The sequence below is a fragment of the Lutjanus erythropterus genome, chromosome 7 (genome assembly GCF_056507025.1).
Source record: "Lutjanus erythropterus isolate fLutEry1 chromosome 7, fLutEry1.hap2, whole genome shotgun sequence".
Taxonomy (NCBI): Eukaryota; Metazoa; Chordata; class Actinopteri; order Lutjaniformes; family Lutjanidae; genus Lutjanus; species Lutjanus erythropterus.
Window position 1 is genome coordinate 13,901,497 of NC_139323.1, and position 20,225 is coordinate 13,921,721.

General features: G+C 40.1%; 1 protein-coding gene across 1 annotated transcript in view; it reads left to right on the forward strand.

The window, feature by feature from the left end:
• Positions 1 to 2,520: 2,520 nt before the first annotated feature.
• Positions 2,521 to 20,225, forward strand: part of LOC146323729 (importin-13-like) — a 35,742-nt gene continuing 18,037 nt past the window's right edge. The window contains exons 1-5 of the mRNA XM_084722822.1: positions 2,521 to 2,608; positions 10,627 to 10,752; positions 11,698 to 12,054; positions 13,657 to 13,910; positions 18,961 to 19,101. Of these exons, the coding sequence (XP_084578948.1) occupies positions 2,540 to 2,608; positions 10,627 to 10,752; positions 11,698 to 12,054; positions 13,657 to 13,910; positions 18,961 to 19,101 (947 nt within the window). The 5' untranslated portion in view covers positions 2,521 to 2,539. The remainder of the gene's footprint in view (positions 2,609 to 10,626; positions 10,753 to 11,697; positions 12,055 to 13,656; positions 13,911 to 18,960; positions 19,102 to 20,225) is intronic.

Genomic DNA, 20,225 nt, shown 5'->3' on the forward strand with positions numbered 1-20,225 from the left:
AAAGCAGATATTCATCATCAACACAGACCAGACTATTGACATTTGCACCATTCTTTGTGCCACAGATTTCTCTGTTATTTCATAGACCTTATATATTTTGGCCTTATACAGCAGTATTGTATTATTATTGTATTATTGTATTGTATTACTCCACAACACTCTTCTCCTCTGGTTTCATTTGTTTTTTGGGCTATAGTGGCTTTGCTACCTCTTAGTATGTGCCGCAAAGTAGAAAGTGTGGTTTGGAAGGATCTGGTTTTATTTGTTTTCATTGTTTCATTCAATATCCCATCTGCATATTGGTTTTGAGCAGTGAATATCATGTGGTGGCCTCTGTGCCATTTAACATTTAATTTCATGGTCGTACATTTTTTACACAATGCATATGTGGGAAAAGTGTGAATATATACATGTACTGTGTACTCCATATATTCCCTATATTAGTGTAAAATGCAATTAAAAATAGGCACTTTATGGTGATTATAATAATTATAAGTCCATGTAAAATGAACACAGTATACATGGTAGAACAGTTGCAGAAAATTTGTAAAAAGACTGTGAACTTTGAAGTACTGAATTGTGAAGTAAGAACTTTAAATCGTTCACAGTTTCCATGTTCAAGATTTTTTGGGCAGACCACAGCCATGGTCCCCCAACACTATTTAAGCCCCCTTCCACTCACTCTCCTCATGAACATACCTTAAGTGACTGTCTGAGTCCAAAGCAGCTAGCAGTTCCCTTCAGCTCACTTCAGTTCCAACAACCCGACACAGAAGAAAAATAAAAACATCTTGTCTCTGTTATCAGACTCCAGTGGCTCAGTCATGTTTGGACATGGCCAATAAAGCTGCTGGACAGAGTGTCTATGTTTCAGTGTGTTAAGTTGGGCTAGATGAAAATAAAACATCTACTGTAAAATACAGGCTAAGCCAATGTTGTGTCCTCTAGCATGCCCTCCCAGTGGACAAAACATGATAAAGTGCATCATGACTTTAGGCGTGCTTGTGCCCCACTGCCTGTAGCTGGTGCCCCCCTGCCCTGAGTCCACCACTGCACCCACCCTCAATATGGGAGGCTCCTCCAATATTGGCTTAAATGATACATTTGGCACTTTTCATGGGGATGTCCAATCCACCAGTTTATACAGATGCATTCAATTCCTCAGTGCTGCTATATTGACCAAGAAAGCTAAGTTCTCCTGCTGCTAAATGTTCTTCCTGCATCCAGTGATGTCACAGTGATGTTGCTGGTGTTAAGGAAGAACTACAGGCTATTTCACCTTTTTCCTTGCATACAGTGTCACCTGGTACATGTAGGCACTGCCGCCATAGCTCAGTGAACAGGAGAGCTCAGCTTTAGTGATCAATCTAGCACACACTATGGAATTTATTGCTTTAATTGATTACATTTACCATCAAGACTGAGTGGACACAGGTGAAATGTGCTGAATATTCCCTAAAGATTTCACCTTTGATTACTTCTGTAAGGGGAAGATACATGAATAACCTGTATATTGATTATTTTATTTATTTATTTATTTTTAATTATATTTTATCATTTTTTTTTAGGGGCACCAGCATCCCCTGCACCAGCATCAGCTGCATCCCTATAACGTGAGGATGACATTTCATCGGATAGAGTGGAAATGCCGTATTCAAATATTGTTCACATACGAGATATCCGAAGAGCTTTTTGGCGCAAAAAATACAAAAAAACCGGAAGCATAACTGACCAACATCATATATAGAAACAGTACCGGAAATTTACGAAGACCGGTGATACATAACTAATAACATAATACAACCGTACATTCTGCAACGTTTTCAGCGGTTGTGTAGTCTTCGCCTTTACGTTTCACGTAAATAACATTCAGCAGTCTTTCCCACGAACTTTAGAAATCGCTGTGTTATTGATATTGGTATGGGTGGCCCTTGAGCCATCACGCTGTGATGACGATTTTTCCCACCGTGCTTGAACGTAGCATAGAGCAGCTCCCGGTGACGGAGCAGAGGCAGAAAAGCGGCAGGGAGCTGCCAGCATCGTCTCGTACCGTCGCAGGACAAAAAGGTGTGAAAATACTGGACCTCCAGCCAGCCTACAGATAATATACGGAGACGGCATTGTTTTGATAATGTTTTCACATTGTGAAAATGATAGTGTATCTATCCCACTTGGTTTCATTTGGCACTAGGATAGCGTCAAGTTACATGCATTGCTACGTTAGCTAGTTTGGCGTTAGCATAGTGGCGCTAGCCGTTGCTATAGTGTTTTGCTATAGTGTAGGTTAGCGTCAGCTAGCTGCTTCTTAAGTTATGTGAGCTAACGTTAGCTTGCCGGATAGCTTCTCGTGTCATCTTTATTATGTTAAAATTTGCGGTACCGTCTACCTAACGATGCCGTCTAGCTAACTTATTCCGGTTGCTACTGTGAGAATATCTTGGAAATAATGCTGGCTATACAGGGAAGTTTAACGGTGGTTGTCAGCTCCTGAATGTGTTGCTCCTCTTTGATCGTTTGACAGCTCCGTGTCCGCGGAGATATGGAGACGCCGGGGAGGATAGTAGCCACACCGGACGCCCTGGACTTCACGGTGGAAAATGTAGAGAAGGTGAGTTCAGAGACTGGTCAGTCTGTGTCAGCAACACATCAGCTTATATAGCAGCACTGGGGTGTTTGTGGACGAAAGACAAGTGTTCATGTTTCAAACGAGACAGCCAGCTTGAGAGAGAAAGCAGAAGAGCTTCATTTTCACATAATACAGTGATTTTTATTGTTCTGATGTCGTCTGGAGAGATGATGGTGCTGTGTTTGCATCCAGGAATTAAGCTCACTGACCTCACGTCTTTAAATTAGTCTTGACTGAATGGCTAACGTTGACAGAATGATCAGATGAGGGTGAAATAACAGGTTGTAGTCAGGACTGGGCGATAATGGCTTATAAATAATTTCTCAAAATTTTTAGGATCTATATTTTTATACACATTTTCACTAAAATAACATCCCGGTAATGGTAATATTGTAGAGATGGCTAACGGTGTCTCCACAAACTATTAACACAATTAGATTTTTTGATAAATAATTCAGTCATCAGTAATGTGGATAATGACTCAGTGGGGAAGGGGAAATGATAGAACAATTAGAACAATCTGGTAAGTTCAGAAAATTACATCACTTTACTGTAATGTAGCTTTTAAAACCAGGAAAAGACAACATTAATGCCATATCACAATATAATGATATCTAAAATCTAAAACGATCACTGGTTTCATATCACAATATCAATTGCTGAGCTGTAGTTGTAGCCCGCCAATTCTTTGCCATCTCTGTCTTTGTAAAAACGCTTGTCTGGGTTTTGTTTTTCTCTGCTCGATTGGATATATTTGTGTGTGTGTGTGTGTGTGTGTGTGTGTGTGTGTGTGTGTGTGCGCGCGCGCGCGTGTACGTGCGTGCGCGCTTGGCAGTGTTGACTGTGGCTGCCAGGTTGCTGTGATGAATCTCCCTGCTGGGTGGCCACTGACTCGGACACGAGGGGATGGGTGGGGAGACAATGGGGAGGATGGAGAGGGAGAGAGGCAGAAAGGTGCTCTGTGGAAGAGCAGCAGAGTCGATGTGACGAGATGGATTGGGGGATGAGGGAGTGGAGGATGGAGGGAGGGGTGGGACAGGGTCGATGTCTGTGACAGTGCCAGTAAAGAAAGAGGAGGGGGTAAGAGAAGGTTGGCGATGCGACAGAAATGATTAGAGGCAGGTTTGAGGGAGGGAAGCACATTCCTGTGGGGGGGAAATGCCTTGCCTTGATACTGTGCTTTCTGGTGGCGTAATAAAGGAGGAAGAAGAATGACAAACATTTAGAAAGGTCCTGTCACCCTGTGGATAATCTCCTTATTCTATTCTTCTACAGTTGAAGAAAGTGGTGGTCCTATTATAATTTTGGTGTTGCCAATTCATGAAGAAAATGCTAACTATTTCCTCTCATTTCTCACATTAACTCATGTTGGAGGAAGCGCTAAATATTGTAAATATTGCATGCATACCTAAGTAAATGTATAATTAATGTAACTGAGAGGGTCATAAATAATTTGTTATGACATTTCAGGATAATTTTTAGTGAACTGATACGCAACCTTATAGATTTGCAAGGACAAATTTATTCTATTTTTTTTTTAAATCTAGTTTTCAGGTATTTAAGTGTCTCATCTATAATGGAAGTGAAGCCTTGCCTGCCAATATACCCCAAGCAATAGAAAATAGTGCATGATGTTCATCAAAAAAATAATCTGAACCACCTGTCAGATATACATTCAACATTCTGTGATTCATTCTGAGACCGACAGGAGATGCTTGCAGTGGTTAAATGTTAGTATGGTGAATTAAATAAGCAAATTTGAAACGTGCTCAGAAACGCTGTTTACACTGAACTCTGACGCTCAAACTGATCTGCTTGTCCTGTTTGAAAGACTCTAGGAAACAATACAAAGTAACCACTAAAATATCATGACAAAATGTTATGATATTTTATTCTAATTTCTTTCTTTATTTTTTTTTGTTTGTATAGACTAAGGTACGTTTCGAGACCCTGTTAAAGCAGTCAGCCTCCTTCGAGTGATACAGTGCCATCAGTAATCTAATTAGATGATGAAACACGACAATCTGATGTATCATTCTCATGAAGGCTACGAGCTCTTTTGTAATAACACAACAGTTGCATTACAAAACTGATGAGATATTGTTCTTCTAAGACTCGGCTATATTTAGAAATTATATTTAGACTATTTGGCTGAGATGATTTTTTTCCTTCCGTTTTTTTTTTCTTTCTAGATAATTTGGCTAGAATGACAAGACATATTTGTACTTATTTAGTTGTGGAATCTGCATGATGCTGCTCATTCACTGGAATAAGAGGGAGACAATAGGTTTCTTTAGATTATGTATGTGTGCACCTTGAAGCATCATTTTAGTATCTGTGTCAGGGCATCAGATTAATGTCTTTAGAAAAAAATCTGAGATGTTACTTTTGCAGGCAATTTTATTTTCCTCTTTGCCAGTCACTACAACAGGTCACTGCAAATATACACACCATCAACAGACATGTCATAATGTTCATCAGTAGAAGGTCAAATTACACCTCCCAGAAGATGATAAGAGTGAAATCAGTTGCTAAAAGAATGAAATAAAAAAGCCCAGCAGTGTAGAATTGTGAGTGTTGTACAGTGGGATGGTGCAGAGTGTGTGCTTGTTGTATACATGGTGGTGGAGATGATGGTTCCTGGCCCAGCGTTTGTATGAGTCCAATAGAAAGCTCTTTGTTAAATCTTGGGTCTGTGAAACAAAGTATCACATTGTCAGTATCTTTGTGTGTTCAATGAATGGGCACATATACTGCCTTACATTTCCGCTAGACTATAATTAGCTTTATCTAGAATTGCTGTCCTCCAAGCCAGTGGATTTTAGGGGAGATTCGGAGCTCTACATTTGCTGTGTGCTATTAGGATTTTGTCATTTTGCATTTCTGCCCCAAGGCAAACAACTACTGTAACACAAAGACACGCAGCACAGGACTGGGTCAACGTGGCTGTCAAGGTCCATTCAGTTGTGTGTAGCTCCCGGGCTCTTGGCTTGTGATGTACCTCTGCCTTTTGGAAACTGTGCTCAAGTAAAGCTAGGATAAAATGTATGTGACAGCAAGTTTCTTATTAAATACTTTCATGGCATTTAAAAGACAAGGAGATGATTCAGCCTGCCAGCTAACATATTACAGAACATAGCAGGGAAATCTGACACTGAGAAATGACGTATCACGTATTGAGTAGTTTTGTGGTGGCTGGAGAGAGGCTATTTCAGGAGGAAAACAGGGATTGTAATGACTATTACTGCTCAGCTGTTGACAGAAATATATATGGGCTCAATGTGTGTTGTGTAGGTTACAGGGTACACACATGTCCTAGTTCTAGCTTTTTTGTTTTATTTAAAGTTTTTATTTTTGAGGGCTTGGCAATGGTATCATATATCCATTGATTCAGTGACCGCAGGTGATCAGCCTTCTTTATTATGTGCTGGAAAAGGAAATTGTTCATCTAACTGAGGTTTGCATCTTGAGACACTTGGTGCAAGGGTTTGTTCGCTGTGCATGTGCTGAGATTTTTATCACTATTGGCAACGTGGTATTCTTAATTTCTGTCTTGGCTGTGTGCTGTCAACAACCACCCGCGCACACTCTCACAGAAACTATTCTTCTTTGTTCCCTCGTTAATCATCGTTCCTCTGCATGTCTTTGGATCTTCTCACAATTATAGCATAGAGTGTCATGATGGGTCAGCGGTGTGATGAAGCCTTCTGCAACACAGCATCAACACTGCTCTCCCATCACTGCAATGACTTTCAGTGTGACGCTCAAGTGGACAGATGGCTCGAAAACACAGTGAACCTATGGCAGAGAGATACCACTACCTGCTGTGCGTGAACACAGTGTGCCAAGACACATCCAAAGTATGTGTGTGTGTGCAGACTGCTGTACTTATGCCTCATAAGCATGTGGGGAAGGAGAGATTTCTGCAATGTTTACAAAAACATCATAAAGGCTGGTCCTTTTTGCGTTTCCTTTTCTACATCTCCTGCCTTGTTTTTATTGGAGCTGAACAGTATATTGATATTATATCAATATCGTGATATGAGAGATCATCTTAGACTTTGGATGTCGTTATCCTATATTGTGATATGTCATGGCTTGTTGTCTTTACCTGGTTTTAAAGGATGCATTATGAGTACTGTAACTTCCTGAACTTACCCACTTACCCACATTACTGATGATTATTTATCACAAATCTCATTGTGTAACTGTTTTATGAATATTGCAATGTAAAGGTATTTGATCAAAAATATTTTGATATTTGGTTTTGTCAGCAATGCAGCAACAAGATTGTTGCCCAACTGGTACTGGATTTTGGGGGGCGATGTCGATATAGAGAATATACACTATATAAATAAATAAACATTTTTTGCAGTTATCCGTCGAAAGTGGTTAATGCTTGTAACAAAGATATGTTATGGAGGCAAGATATTTAAATAGTTATCAATCAATAGTGAACTTTATTGTCCAAAATGATATCAGGGCACTGAAACAGTAAACTTTAACAAGTATTTTTTGTTATTCTAAATAACTATTTATAATAAAACAAATTATAATATTATTATTGTTATTATTATTATATTATTTATAAGTTTATACCCAGCCCTAGTACTTGTTAAGAATTTTAATAATAGAAATCATCTCCTTCAGATAATGGGCCTTGCCTCATTGTTAAACTGTATAAACTGTAAAATATCCTTCCTCCCCATCATCATATCTTTGACACAAGTATTAACCACTTTTGAGGGGTCATTGCAAAAAATGTGTGTATATGTATAGATTCTGTATATTATATTATGTATAAAGAATATTGACTGATATATCATCAGAATTTTTTTTCACTCCATAATATTGTAATCAGTAATACTTGTATAGCACATGTATTATAGTGTTCTTTTGTTACGCAGCTTAGGACTTACACTGTAGTTGTTCTCCTGGGCTCAGCAGTGTGCAGACAAGTGTATACTAGCTACAGTAAATCTGCAGCTATGTGTGAGAGCAGATGGTGAAACTGAGCCATATTTTTTCAGTTGCATCCCGTCTCCCCTACCTCCTCCCGTTGGAGAGTGACTATAGAAGAGGAAAATGACCTTTGACAGTGTCTGCCAAGAGCACGCCATCCTCAGGTGAAGCCAGGTGGTTCAGGCAGGTTGCCACCATCTGTAGATGCAATTAGTTGCTTCAGTTGCATTACTTGCTTTAGCTGAAAATAAGCACTGCTGTTTCTAGGGATGTGCTTGTTTTTTTGTTTTTTTTAGTACCAATTAATAATAGACAATTAGAGTTAGTTAGTCGAGATAACTGCTGCGTGTCGGGCGTGATTTCTAGGAGGAGACAGGCGGTGGTTCTTTGTGAGCAGATTAAAGCAGCAAAATGAACAGACTGTTTTGTGTCTTGTGCTTTGATAATAAACCAAGGAAGGACAGACACATCGCTCAGACACAGACACTGTGCTGTTTAGGATTGGATATGGAGCGGTCTGCGATCACACAGTGGTCTGCGGTAATGATCTGCTACTGCTTTGAACTCGGATATCAGCCTCGTTTACAGAAAGGACAGAGTGGATCTGACTAAGAAAAAACACCCAGATGCCAATGCTTTTCCAGAATGAAGGCATGATAATGATCCATAGAAAGACCTCGTCAAGTCGTCACACAATAACACATTTATATTTTAGCAGTTTTGTCATGCAGCTCTGTCTATATTATCTGTTCAAATTTAAAGAAAAATGCCTCATTGTATTATGGGTCTTATGAGTATTATATTGCCCAAAAATTAGGGCTGCACAATTTATTAAAATCTCAAAATCTCAATATGGCCAAGTGCAATATCCAACTCATGGAAGCTGCATGTTTTTTTGTTTTTTTTTGTTTTGTTTTTTTAATATCGGCCATATGAAAAATGTGTGACAAAAAAAACATGATAATGATGTCCTGTAGTGCTGCAGAGATGCCCTGGCCTGCAAATCTTGTTCTCCAGATGTAACAAAACATGTTTGCTAAGTACAGACCCCAACAAAAATGTGACATCATCATGATTTTAATAGTTTTTTTTTTGTTTTTTGTTTTTTTTTCCCCAGTGAAAATTAAATAGTGATGCTAAACTGATCATTTCCACTTACTGTGAATCGCATTGCATCACATTAATCAAGGCTGAATGTCCCTAAAATGTTAGGAAATAGTGAAAAATGTCCATTACAGTTTTTCAAAGTCAAGCGCGATGTCTTCAAATGTGAGATATTCAGTTTAATATGATAAAATATGAGAAAAAGAGGGAAATCTCCATATTTGAGGGGTTGAAAACAATTGAGGGCATTGCATTACTTAAATGATCATTCTGTTGGCATATTACAAGTGGGCAATCTTACATTTTGAGCCTTGAAAATAATTGCAATATGATTTTTTAAAAATAATTTATTTTTACCATATTGTGCAGCCCAACCAACAATGTTTATTTCGGTACCATTTCTCCAGAGCTCACAGATTTCCTCACGGTTTGGTCTGGTCTGCTTGGTAGTATTTGTGCCCCATTTGACATCGTTTTGAGCCTTTTGTTGAGTAAGGACAGGTGAACAAGAGCAGCTGTCTCGAGTGAGAGACTTTTCTTTTTATTATTCTGTTTAATAAAATTGTTGGTTCTTCATGGATTAATGTTTCATAGAGCTAAATTGCCACTAGAATTGTTAAAGTAAAACTTACGATTATAAGTAACATGTGCTTTGTATATTATTAATGATAGTGAAAGAAAAAAAAATACACAAAATTAGCAACCCAAGTAGGTGCAATAGTTTTAGGTTTTAAATACATGTTAGTGGAATACAGAGACCTACCAGCTAAGAGGAAGTCTCACATACCGTGCATACACTACCTGCTGCACACACTGTACCGGCAACTATAGCTGTCTCTCACACACATACATACAAATGCCACCTGACTCTCTGTGAACAATCAGCTCATTAACACCCAGCCAGCCATGTTCAGAGTCTCGTACAGTAAGTGGAGACAGATAATTGTGTTGCAGGATTGCAGACGGGGAGAGAGCACCACCTGAGACTTTGTATTGATGTACCTCTCTACAGCTGCAATTGCATCATCATACTCTGTGACCCATGGTGGTTTATGTACAGAATTATTCATCCTGGCTTATTTGACAGCCTAAATGTCTTTGATGAGGGGGTGAGGAGATATGTAGATTTTAGAATAAGACTGAGATGAAGATAGAGAGCTGAGGCATGAAATGAAACTGGATGGACACTGCAGGCGAATAGAGGGAAAGAAGTGAGAAGAAAGAAAGAGGGGAGAATGACTGCTGGTAGAGGAATTGATGTGAGCAGGCTTCAGGGGTAAAGACAAGGATCAGAAGCTTGCTGAATAGATTTTTTTTTCCTGTGTTGCTTGTCAGACACTTAGTGCTGGCTGCCAGCGGTTTCAGTTCAGTGAGCATGTACGTGTGTGTGTATTTTGTGTGAGACAGACAGAGAGAGAAAACAGGCATTTTTGCAGAGCATTGCCTAAACCTCTGTTCTGGCACTGACGGGATTAGAGGTGTCTGTTTAATTAATGCTGCTTTTCCCCTTCTTTTATTTCCCTCTCTCACTCTCATCCTTTATCTCATTTCTTTTTGGCTTGCTCCTTCTTGTTCTACCTGCACTCAAGTACTCAAATTACCCAGAGCTGTACTTCAGAGAGTGCTGTTTTCAGGTCATTGCTTTCTCCGTTGTTCAGGTTTTCGAGGTAAACTGTCTGCTATGCGTCTGTGCGTGTTTGCGGATGAGAAAAGATGCTCTTTTCTCAAGGTAACCAGTTCTGTCTTCCAAATAAGAGTTCAGATGACTGAATTTGTCTTCTTGGCTGGTCTGTCTCTGACATCCACTATTGTGAGTGTATGGAGGATAGTTGCAAACATTTCTCTGATGGACTTCGTCTAAAGTTGCTTAACCTCTTTGTGGTTCAACCATGACTTTCCGCTCATTTTTCTTTTCTCTCTCTTCTTATTTCTAGGCCCTCCACCAGTTGTACTATGATCCCAATATAGAAAACAAGAATCTGGCCCAGAAATGGCTAATGCAGGCTCAGGTCTCGCCTCAGGCCTGGCAGTTCTGCTGGGCACTACTGAGCCCAGATAAGGTACAGTGTACACACAAACGCTAACATGAAAGCAAAAACTAGGGTTGGGTATTATTATTATTATTATTATTATTATTATTATTATTATTATTACTTTATTTATTTATTCATTTATTTATTTATTTTCTGATACCGGTGCTAACATGATACTTTTAAAACACTACCGGTGCCTAAACAATGCCACACGAAAAAAAAAGATGATGGTCAACGATATTAAGGAACAATTTTTTTTTTTATCGCTAAGGCAAATTTGAACTTGAAATGTAGCAATATATTAACTGTTGAAATAAATAAATATATGTAAATTAAAAACACTTATAAAATTTACAGAACAAGTTCATATAGTAAGTACGGAACAGCACTGATTTAAAATTAAAAACTGAATAACAAGTAATCCTATAGCGACAAAATAAACGTCAGGTTGGTATTCTTGGTATTCTACAAACTCCAGGTTTAAACTGAAGCCGTTCTTTGCAGAAATGTTGTCATATAATATAAAGAGCAGGTCATTATAACATGCTGCATCCAGTGACACCCACACTGCCAGCTGATGTTAAAAGTTTTAATTGTATCCGTTTGAGTGAAATAAAGACCCTCTAGAGACTATTAAGCTCTGTATTTTAACCATGTTTATGGTAAGTACTGGCTAACTGTAGGCTAACATCACCTTCTACCAGAGCCATGTAGACAGAGTGCTGCTGTAATGTTAACTAACGATGGCACATACGGTGATACTTGTGTAGTAACATCTGCACCAGAGGGCAAATACATCAATAGATAGCTCAAGTGGCACTGAAAGGAGACACTAAATTTGCATTGTGGTCCGGTAGGCACCATCATTTAGGAATTGGTGCCACATTGGAACCTAGTTTTGGTACCCAACCCTAACAAACTCACTGAAAAAGCATTTTCCATCATTTGCATCCATCTTATCATCCCTGACAGGTGCCAGAGATTCAGTACTTTGGTGCTAGCGCACTTCACACAAAGATCTCTCGGTACTGGTCAGACATCCCCACAGACCAGTATGAGTCTCTGAAGACCCAGCTGTTCTCCCAGATTGCCTGCTTCTCCTCCGGGTCCAAGATGGTGCTCACCCGGCTATGTGTGGCCCTGGCCTCTCTGGCACTCAACACAATGCCAGAGGCCTGGCCTGGCGCAGTGGCAGAGATGGTGCGGGTGTTCCAGGAGGAGGGGGGAGGGGTGGATGGGCGGGCACGCTGCTTGGCATTGTTGGAGCTGCTTACCGTCCTGCCTGAGGAGTTCCAGACCAGCCGCCTGCCACAGTATCGAAAAGGACAGGTATGCTGTTGTCCAGATTTATGATATAAGTTATAATTTTGCTCAGACCATTTTATCCTGTCAATTTAATTATAGTGCTGCTTGTGTTAAAGGGTAAATTTAGTATTTTTCAACTTGGACCCTATTTTGCCATGTTTTTGTGTCTGAGTGACTAATGGGGACAACAATTTTTGAAAATGGTGCGGTATTGAAGAAGAGTGCTGCAGCCAACCTTATAGACAATTGCACACTGTTAAAGTGTATCCCCTTTGTTTTGCCATTGACAAGCTCAAATTATTATTGTAAGTGTCTGGCAACATTATGGAAAGGATTGCTACAGAGGAAGACGTTTTTTTAACAAGTAAGATACGTTTTGTTGAACCCTTGTATCGCTCTTGTCAAAGCCACAAGACTCCCTTTACAAAAACAGCAATTTTATCATTGCCATCTTCACTCAGACCTGACAGAAATAAAATAAAACTCACCAAGAACGTCTTTCCACTGTTCCAACAATCACAAACTCTAGTTTGTTTGAAAGAAATCCTTTATTCACCAAGTTAGATGTGAAAATATTGGTAGAGGAGCAAAAGGGGTGTTGGACATGAGAGAAGCAATATGTAAACATGTTCAACAATGTACATCAACAAAAAAAAAAAAAAAGTGAGGGTGCTCCCATAGCTCAATTGGTAGAGCATTTGCCCCATGTACTGAGGCTGTTGGTCCTCTGCAGCGGTCGCTGGTTTGATTCCCGCCTGTGGCCCATTTGCTGCATGTCATTCACCCTCTTTCTACCCCTCTTCCTGTCATATCTTCAGCTGTCCCTATACAAATAAAGGCAAAAAAAGCCCTAAAAAATAATCTTAAAAAAAAAAAAAAGTCAAATTGACCAGTTACATTATATCACCACACCAATCTGGCCACATCATCAAGTAGAGACACTGTTAGCTAACTAATGTTCCCTCAGATGCAGTGGCACAAAATGAATTGGTTTTTAAAATGAAAAAGTGACATGGGAGATGATCCTGGGCCTCAGCAAAAAATAGGGTGTGGTGAGGAAATATGACCCTGAATACATACAAATTTGGATTCAGAGTCAGTTCAGTGTCAGAATGATTATTTTCTCCTTTATTCATTATGTTGTGTTTTTTCTCATTTATTTGGGAACGCTGTCCTCAGATATTACAGAACAAAAATGTTACTAAAGATTGAAAAACCCTGGTTTAGCAGACTCACTTTGATGGTGTAAAGTTGCCCAGAGGGATTATGTTGTAACTCACATTCGCTTCGTCCAGCAGCAGTGCTCTCCTGGCCCACTTTCAAACAATGGTCACATTATTTTGTCACTTAGAAAATAATTAGAAAATAGAGTTGAGGATGAAAAATAACAAATTTACCCTTTAACTTAGATGTTTGAGAAGTTTGTTTTTTGTTAACAATACAAGAAATTATTAATTTTCCAAATAAATTTTACCATTAAAACATATTTGTGTCATTGGCTACAACAGGTATCTTACTGGCACCAGTATAGAAACATTTAAAATAAGCCACCCCATTAAGCAGGGGAACATGCCACACGTGAACGTTAAACTGGCTGTCTAACCGTCATTGTACTCCTCCCTGTAGGTTCGGGGTGCCCTGGGCCGAGAGTGGGGGTCAGTGTGTCCCTTACTGCAGCAACTGCTGCGAAGGACGGACAGCCCCGGGGCAGTGAAAGCTCGCGTGCTGCGTTGCCTGTCATCCTGGGTGCTGCTGGATGTGCCCCTCAGCGAGAGCGAAGGCCTGGTGCACGACTGCTTCAGTGCCCTGCCTGACCCAGAGCTCTTTGACACGGCTGTAGAGGCGATAGTCAACGCCATCTCACAGCCCGACTCCCAAAGGTGTGTACAAATGTATGCCAGTGTGCACTTATACTGGCATGCTAACCCCAAGAAAAGGCTGAAAAAAGAAATAATGATACTACTGTATGGCATGAAAGCTTGTCATGGGCTTGAGAAATTACAGTGGAGCAAAAATGGGAGGTAGAAGAGGGGAAAGGAGAGAAAAAAGAAAGATGCATTAGCCAAGGGCAGGACACAGACAGAGTGGGCACTGGAAGGGCATCAGGAAGGGATAGAGGGAAGAAGGGAGGGATTGATACAGGGCAAGTTGACAGCCAGGGGGAGGAGAGCGGCATTTCTCGGTTGGCTGCCGTTGCTATGGTTACAGAGCTGGGTAGAGATGTCATCATGCCCTGGTTGATTCAGACATGGCAGGCACCCATTACCCCTCCCCTAGAGAGAAAGAGAGAGAGAAAGGGGGGTGTGATGGGAAGAGGCAAAACGAAGCGAGGGTACTCAGAGAAGGAGGAGGAGGGGAGGGGAAGGTGTGAAAGTATGCAAGAATAAAAGCCTCCATACCTCTGCTCTGCTTCTCACACAAGAGGGTCTCAAATCTGTGAAGTTGCTGCTGACAAGTTGGTTTAAACACACTCACATTATGCCGAGCAGATGGCGGGGAGACGATTAATGCCAGAGGAGTTACAGGTAGAACAGCCTCGGCAAGTGTTGCTAGGATAGAGTACTTTAGTGAGGGATGGGAGTCTTCTGATTTCTTTCTAAATTTCTGTTATTTTCACAGTGTCCTTTCTTTTCAATACAATTTCTTGTGGCTCTTTCTCTTGTTTTGTGTCACATGCATCACAGCCCTACTGCTGTGTGTCTGTCAGGTCCACCCAAAAGTCTTGACTCTCATTAGTAGTGTCTCTGCAGACATATTTGGTCTGTCTTTGTCAGAACATTGTGTGATTTATGGGTTAACATTTGACTATCTACTGCATATGGTTAAGGGCTACAACTAACAATTATTTTCAATGTCGATTATTCTGAAGATTATCTTCTCGATCAAGCGATTAGTTGAAAAATGTCAAGCAATCTTTCCCAAAGCCCAACGTAACTTTTTTCGATTGTCTTGTTTTGTCCACAGCCCAAAGATATTCAGTTTACTGCCATAAAGGAGTGAGAAACCAGAACATATTCAAATTTAAGAAGCTGGGATCAGAGATGTTCTTTTCTTAAAAGATTACTCAAAACAGATTAATCCATTATTAAAATCATTGATGATAAATGCAGCTCTAATATGGTGTTTGTTGTGTCTATGAGAGAGGGGGAATAAACCTGGTATACACTTTTCCCCCCGAGTTGTGACAATAAATTGATTATTAATCGACTATTAAATTAATCACCTACTATTTTGAGAATCAGTTAATCTTTTTGAGTCTTTTTTTTTTAAATAAAAAATGTCCAAGTTCTCTGATTTCATCCTTGTAAATGTGAATATTTCTCTTTTCTTTATCTCATTCTTTATGACATTAAAGTGTATGTCTTTGAGTTGTGGACAAAACAAGACTTTTGAGGATGTCACTCTGGGAGCCATTGATGAGAATTTTTCAGTATTTTCTGACATTTCACAGACCAAACAGCTAATCAAGTAATTGAGAAAATGACTGATGCATTAATCGTTAATGTAAATAATCATGAGTTGCAGCTTTACTATATGGTGTTTGTTGTATCTGTGAGAGAGGAGGAAAAGAGATTAATCTATTTAGGAACCTGGTATCAGATTTTTTCCTCCTATCCCCTTGAGGAAGTTAAAGCGCACCTTTTTTCCATCTGTGGATTCTTCCGTCTTTGTTTATTTTTTTCTATTTCATCTTTTCTCCCAGTCCGCCTCTGTTTCTTTGCGCTCTTACTTTCCCTGTTGCCTTCTTTCGCCATCAGTACTAAGCCCTCCTCCCTGTCTCTTGTTCTCTCCCTCTGTTTAAACACATTACAGTCAACTCATTTGGGGGGATGCTATTGGTCCAGCTGCATCCTGTTGCCAGGCAACCCATTTCCCCTGTCTCGGAGTGTTGCAGTAATTGCAGAGGGGATCAGAGGTGGGGGATGGGGGGTGGCGGCGGTGGTGGTGGTGAAGGGAAAGAATAAAGGAGGAGTCAGGAAGGAGGCAGAAAAATGTGTAACAGCAGGGCAGGGAGCAAAAGAGGAGAGGACAGGAGTTAGGGGAGAGGAGGCTGTAGCAGACAGTCTCAGAGGAATCTCCAGAATGTCATCTCTTATGAGCAGAACGGGGAAACACATAAAAATCCATTCTGCCTTTTTAATCATATCTCTCTCTCTCTCACACACACACACACACACACACACACACCCCAAGTCCTCGCCTCCTGAGCTGAGAGTGCATGACCTGCATTTGCAAAGCACCTTGTTAAAAATGAATGATCTTCTGAGTGCATGAGTGCAGACTGCCACTCACATGTACACACACACACACAGAGTCACTCACTCCGAGCAAATTGCAGTCGTTCCCGGCGCTGCTCTCACAGGGTTACTCAGGCAGCTGAACACAGAGGATGTAGGCCAATACGTGAACACACACACACACACACACACACACACACACACACACACACACACACACACACACACACACACACACACATACACAGGTACAGGCTTATTAGATGGAGGCCAGATTCACACACATCACATCTCAGCAGGGTGGAGCTCTCTCCAGAGAAGGCTGAGTCAGTGTTGGCTGCTGAGGAGGGGACTTGGCTTCATAATGCAGGACCATGGATCCGGCTCCTCGGCTTATGAGGGGGCCTGAGGGAAATTTAGAATATAAATGCTTCCCAGGACCGTGGTAAAACATGCATTTAACCTGCAGAGCATCATAGGAGCATGCATATCAGTGTGACTTTTTCACAGACATTGCTATGTTGCAGTGCCGTGTTTCTACAGAACCCCTGAATGTTTCACTGCCACTATAGGTTCTCCTAAATGCTTGGAATGGGAGAGTGACCTGAGGTGTTTGTAATATGCAAGCTCACTAGATGAACTCATGCCACCAAATCTTACACACTGCTCCTTTAATGCTGAAACAGCTAAAATTAATTGCCAGATTTATCAATTAAAAAAAACAACACTGCCAAACCTTTCCAGCTTCTCACTGCAAAGACTTGGGCCTTTTCTGTGGTGCTGAAAAATTAAATAGCTTTTGGGTTTCTGAAGTAATTTGAAGATGGTGCTTAGGTTTTTTGGAACTTGATATGTGTCTTTTCCACAATTTCTAGGGCATTTTATGGGTAAAAACAGTAGTTTTTAAACTTTTTGAGTTTAAAGGATGCCAAAGGGAAAGCTAAAATCTTGAGGCACATCTGTATTCATATCCATGCAAATTAGGCTCTATAACATGTCATGACTCTGTAAATATTTAATTTTATTTGCTAATGCCAAATAACTGTATTGCTGTCGAAATATTAAAAAAAAGTGCAAGAATTAATTTTAAACTCTGTAGATTTACACAAAACAGCAACACAACCATTTTAACCAGACAAAGGTAAAAACAAATAAAAAATGAAGTAATGGAATTGAAAAGAGGGAGAGACAGACACTATCTTCTTCCCAGTAATTCCCAACCTCTGACAACTTCATGAATGATGAAAACTGGGGTTGGATTTGTAGGACAGTTATGGAACCTTAATTTGCCTTTGTGTTGGGACACAAGTGTCTCCAAGTGTTGATAAAATAAATTAAAAGTTCTTTAATAACATTTTGTGTTGTTGTATGTTGCTATAATAATGTATGGTTGTTAGAGCTGCAACAAACAATTATTTTCAATGAATTAAACAGTCAATAATGTTCTTGATTAATCGATTGTTGTCTAAAATGGAAAAAAAAAGTGTTGCCCTGTCTTTCCCAAAGTCCAAGATGATGTTGTCCTCAGTACCTTGCTTTGCTCACAACCCAAATGTATTCAGTGTACTGTTATAAAGGAGTAAAGAAACCAGAAAATATTCACACTTAAGAAGCTAAAATCAGAGACTTGACTTGTTTTTCTTAAAAAATGACTCAACTGATTAATTGATTATCAAAATAGTTGGTGATTCATTTAATAATTGATTAATGATTCATTAAATGATTAATCGTTGCAGATCTAATGGTTGTCACAAAATCCCACAGCATACCTTGGCTTGCCCCAATGGACACCTCATGGGAAAAAAAACAACAGATGAATTGATAATGGAAACAGTAGATAGCTGCAGTGAGTTACAGTAGTTTTTCAGGTTTATTTATTTATTTTATTTGTTTTCTTGTCAAACATTGTTGGTGAAGTCACTCAACCTTGCTGTGTCATTGATGAATATTCATCGACCTGGACCCACGTCCTTATTGATGTTCTTCTGAAAGATGAAGCATCTCCTGCATCCCACAAAATCCCACTGGGACTGACACACACGGAATATGGTTTTCTTTTATAGCATTCACACATGCACATAATCTCCTCAGTGACATTCAGGCACACACACACACACACACACGCACGCCCTTCATCTCCAAATGTCACCCCTTCACTCGCTGTCATTAAGGTTGACAGGAGGATGTTGTCTGATGTTGTCACATGACGAGATGTGAGCCTGTGTTGCAGTGTGTGTTTTGCCATGTGTCTATGTAAGTTTGTGTGTGTCAGCAGCACATGCGTGTGTTTTAGCCCGAGTGAGGGAATTATAGATGGCTGAGACAGCAGGAAGAAGACGGTATAATAACTGACAGCAGTGCTGCAGCTCTGAGCAGGAGCTTTGAATAGATTTTCTGGTTCCCTGGTAGATGTGTGGGTTTTTTAGGGTGGGTGTGCTGGATCAGAGGTTGGACTGACTTGAACTGAGATTTGATTTGAAACAAACACTTGTCTTGAAAAGGAGCAATAAATATATCAACCTAGCTGTGAGCGGTGTGAGTCAGTTTTATATTCACCAGTGGAGGCTCCCTGCCTGTGCATGCTGTGTTCTTCTCACTTTTTTTTTTTACTGGCTGCCTTTAAATGAACTGGACTCCTAGCCGTCAATTCTGATGTTTTTCTGTCTGTGTTTGTTTGTCCATTGGTTTACAGATATGTGAACACTTTGCTGAAACTGGTTCCTCAAGTGCTGGCCCTCCAGGAGCAGCTCAGAGAGGCTGTTCAGAATGGAGACATGGAGACCTGCCATGGTATCTGCCGCATCGCCGTTACACTGGGAGAAAACCACTCCAGGTGTGTGTGTGTGTGTGTTTTCACTAGGCCTGTATCAGTGTAAAGATGGCATTAGCTGAGTCAAAGTGGTTTACAAGTCTTTTGTGTCCAAGATACAACAAAGGTCGAGCCAAAATCTCAAGGCACGTGTGTATTCATATCCCCGTAAAATAGCCTTTATAAACAACCTAATCAAAGGAGGCAACGAGTATCAGTCGATCAGAGGCAGAGTTCCCTGGAGTGCAGGGGGAAAAAACAATAAATCGTGAAAACTGAGGTTCACTTCGATGGAAGTTTTTTTAGTTGAGGTTCCATGATTTGCTGCTGTATTGGGAAATGAGTCTGTACACAGTATGGAATTAAAAAAATGTTCTTATCATTTTGATTAGATGTATATTGCAATAATAATGTATTGTTATCACAAAACACACATCCCACGGCACATCAGTGTTCCTTGGCTCACTGTTGGGGGCGACTGCCTTAGACCCTCGATAAGAAAACTACCCCATGCCAATGTCGGTATCTGAACTTGCTCATGGTCCTGCGACTGCCCCAAACTCTGCTTTCAACTGTCCCAGACTTTGTTTTTCATTCAACATAATAAATATAGTTAATAACTTTGGTTCACTAACTAGCATCATGTCAGAGATTCACTCTGATCTGCCATGAAGTTCATCTAGTTATTTGTTGCTAGTTACCTGTCTCCCAGGTGTGATTTTTATTTTCCCTGGGTCAACGGGACATCCCTAATTTCAAGCGCTGGTTTCGAGGCTAATAAATTACGTGTTATCAAATTGTCTTTGGTGTTATCAAAGGCGTTTCTGAAGCTCTATTGGTATTAGAACAACCCTGCAAAAATCCCTTTGAATTATCAGAAATTTATCTTTGCCATAATGATTACACAACTGAATAGTTATTCAGTCTTGGGATGGAATAACAATAATCTGCAATAGAATGATATTAAAAGCAACAAATTTTAAATGTGTTTTAGCCAGTCCAACAAAAAAATATAAATCTTTTTAAACTAATCTCAATAAAATAGCCTATTATATAAGAAAAACAGGTTTCTTAACACTAAAGTCCTGCGATATTCTGTCCAGTGTCTCACTGTCCGGTCTCCATCTCTGGTTTTCATGTTTGCTGTG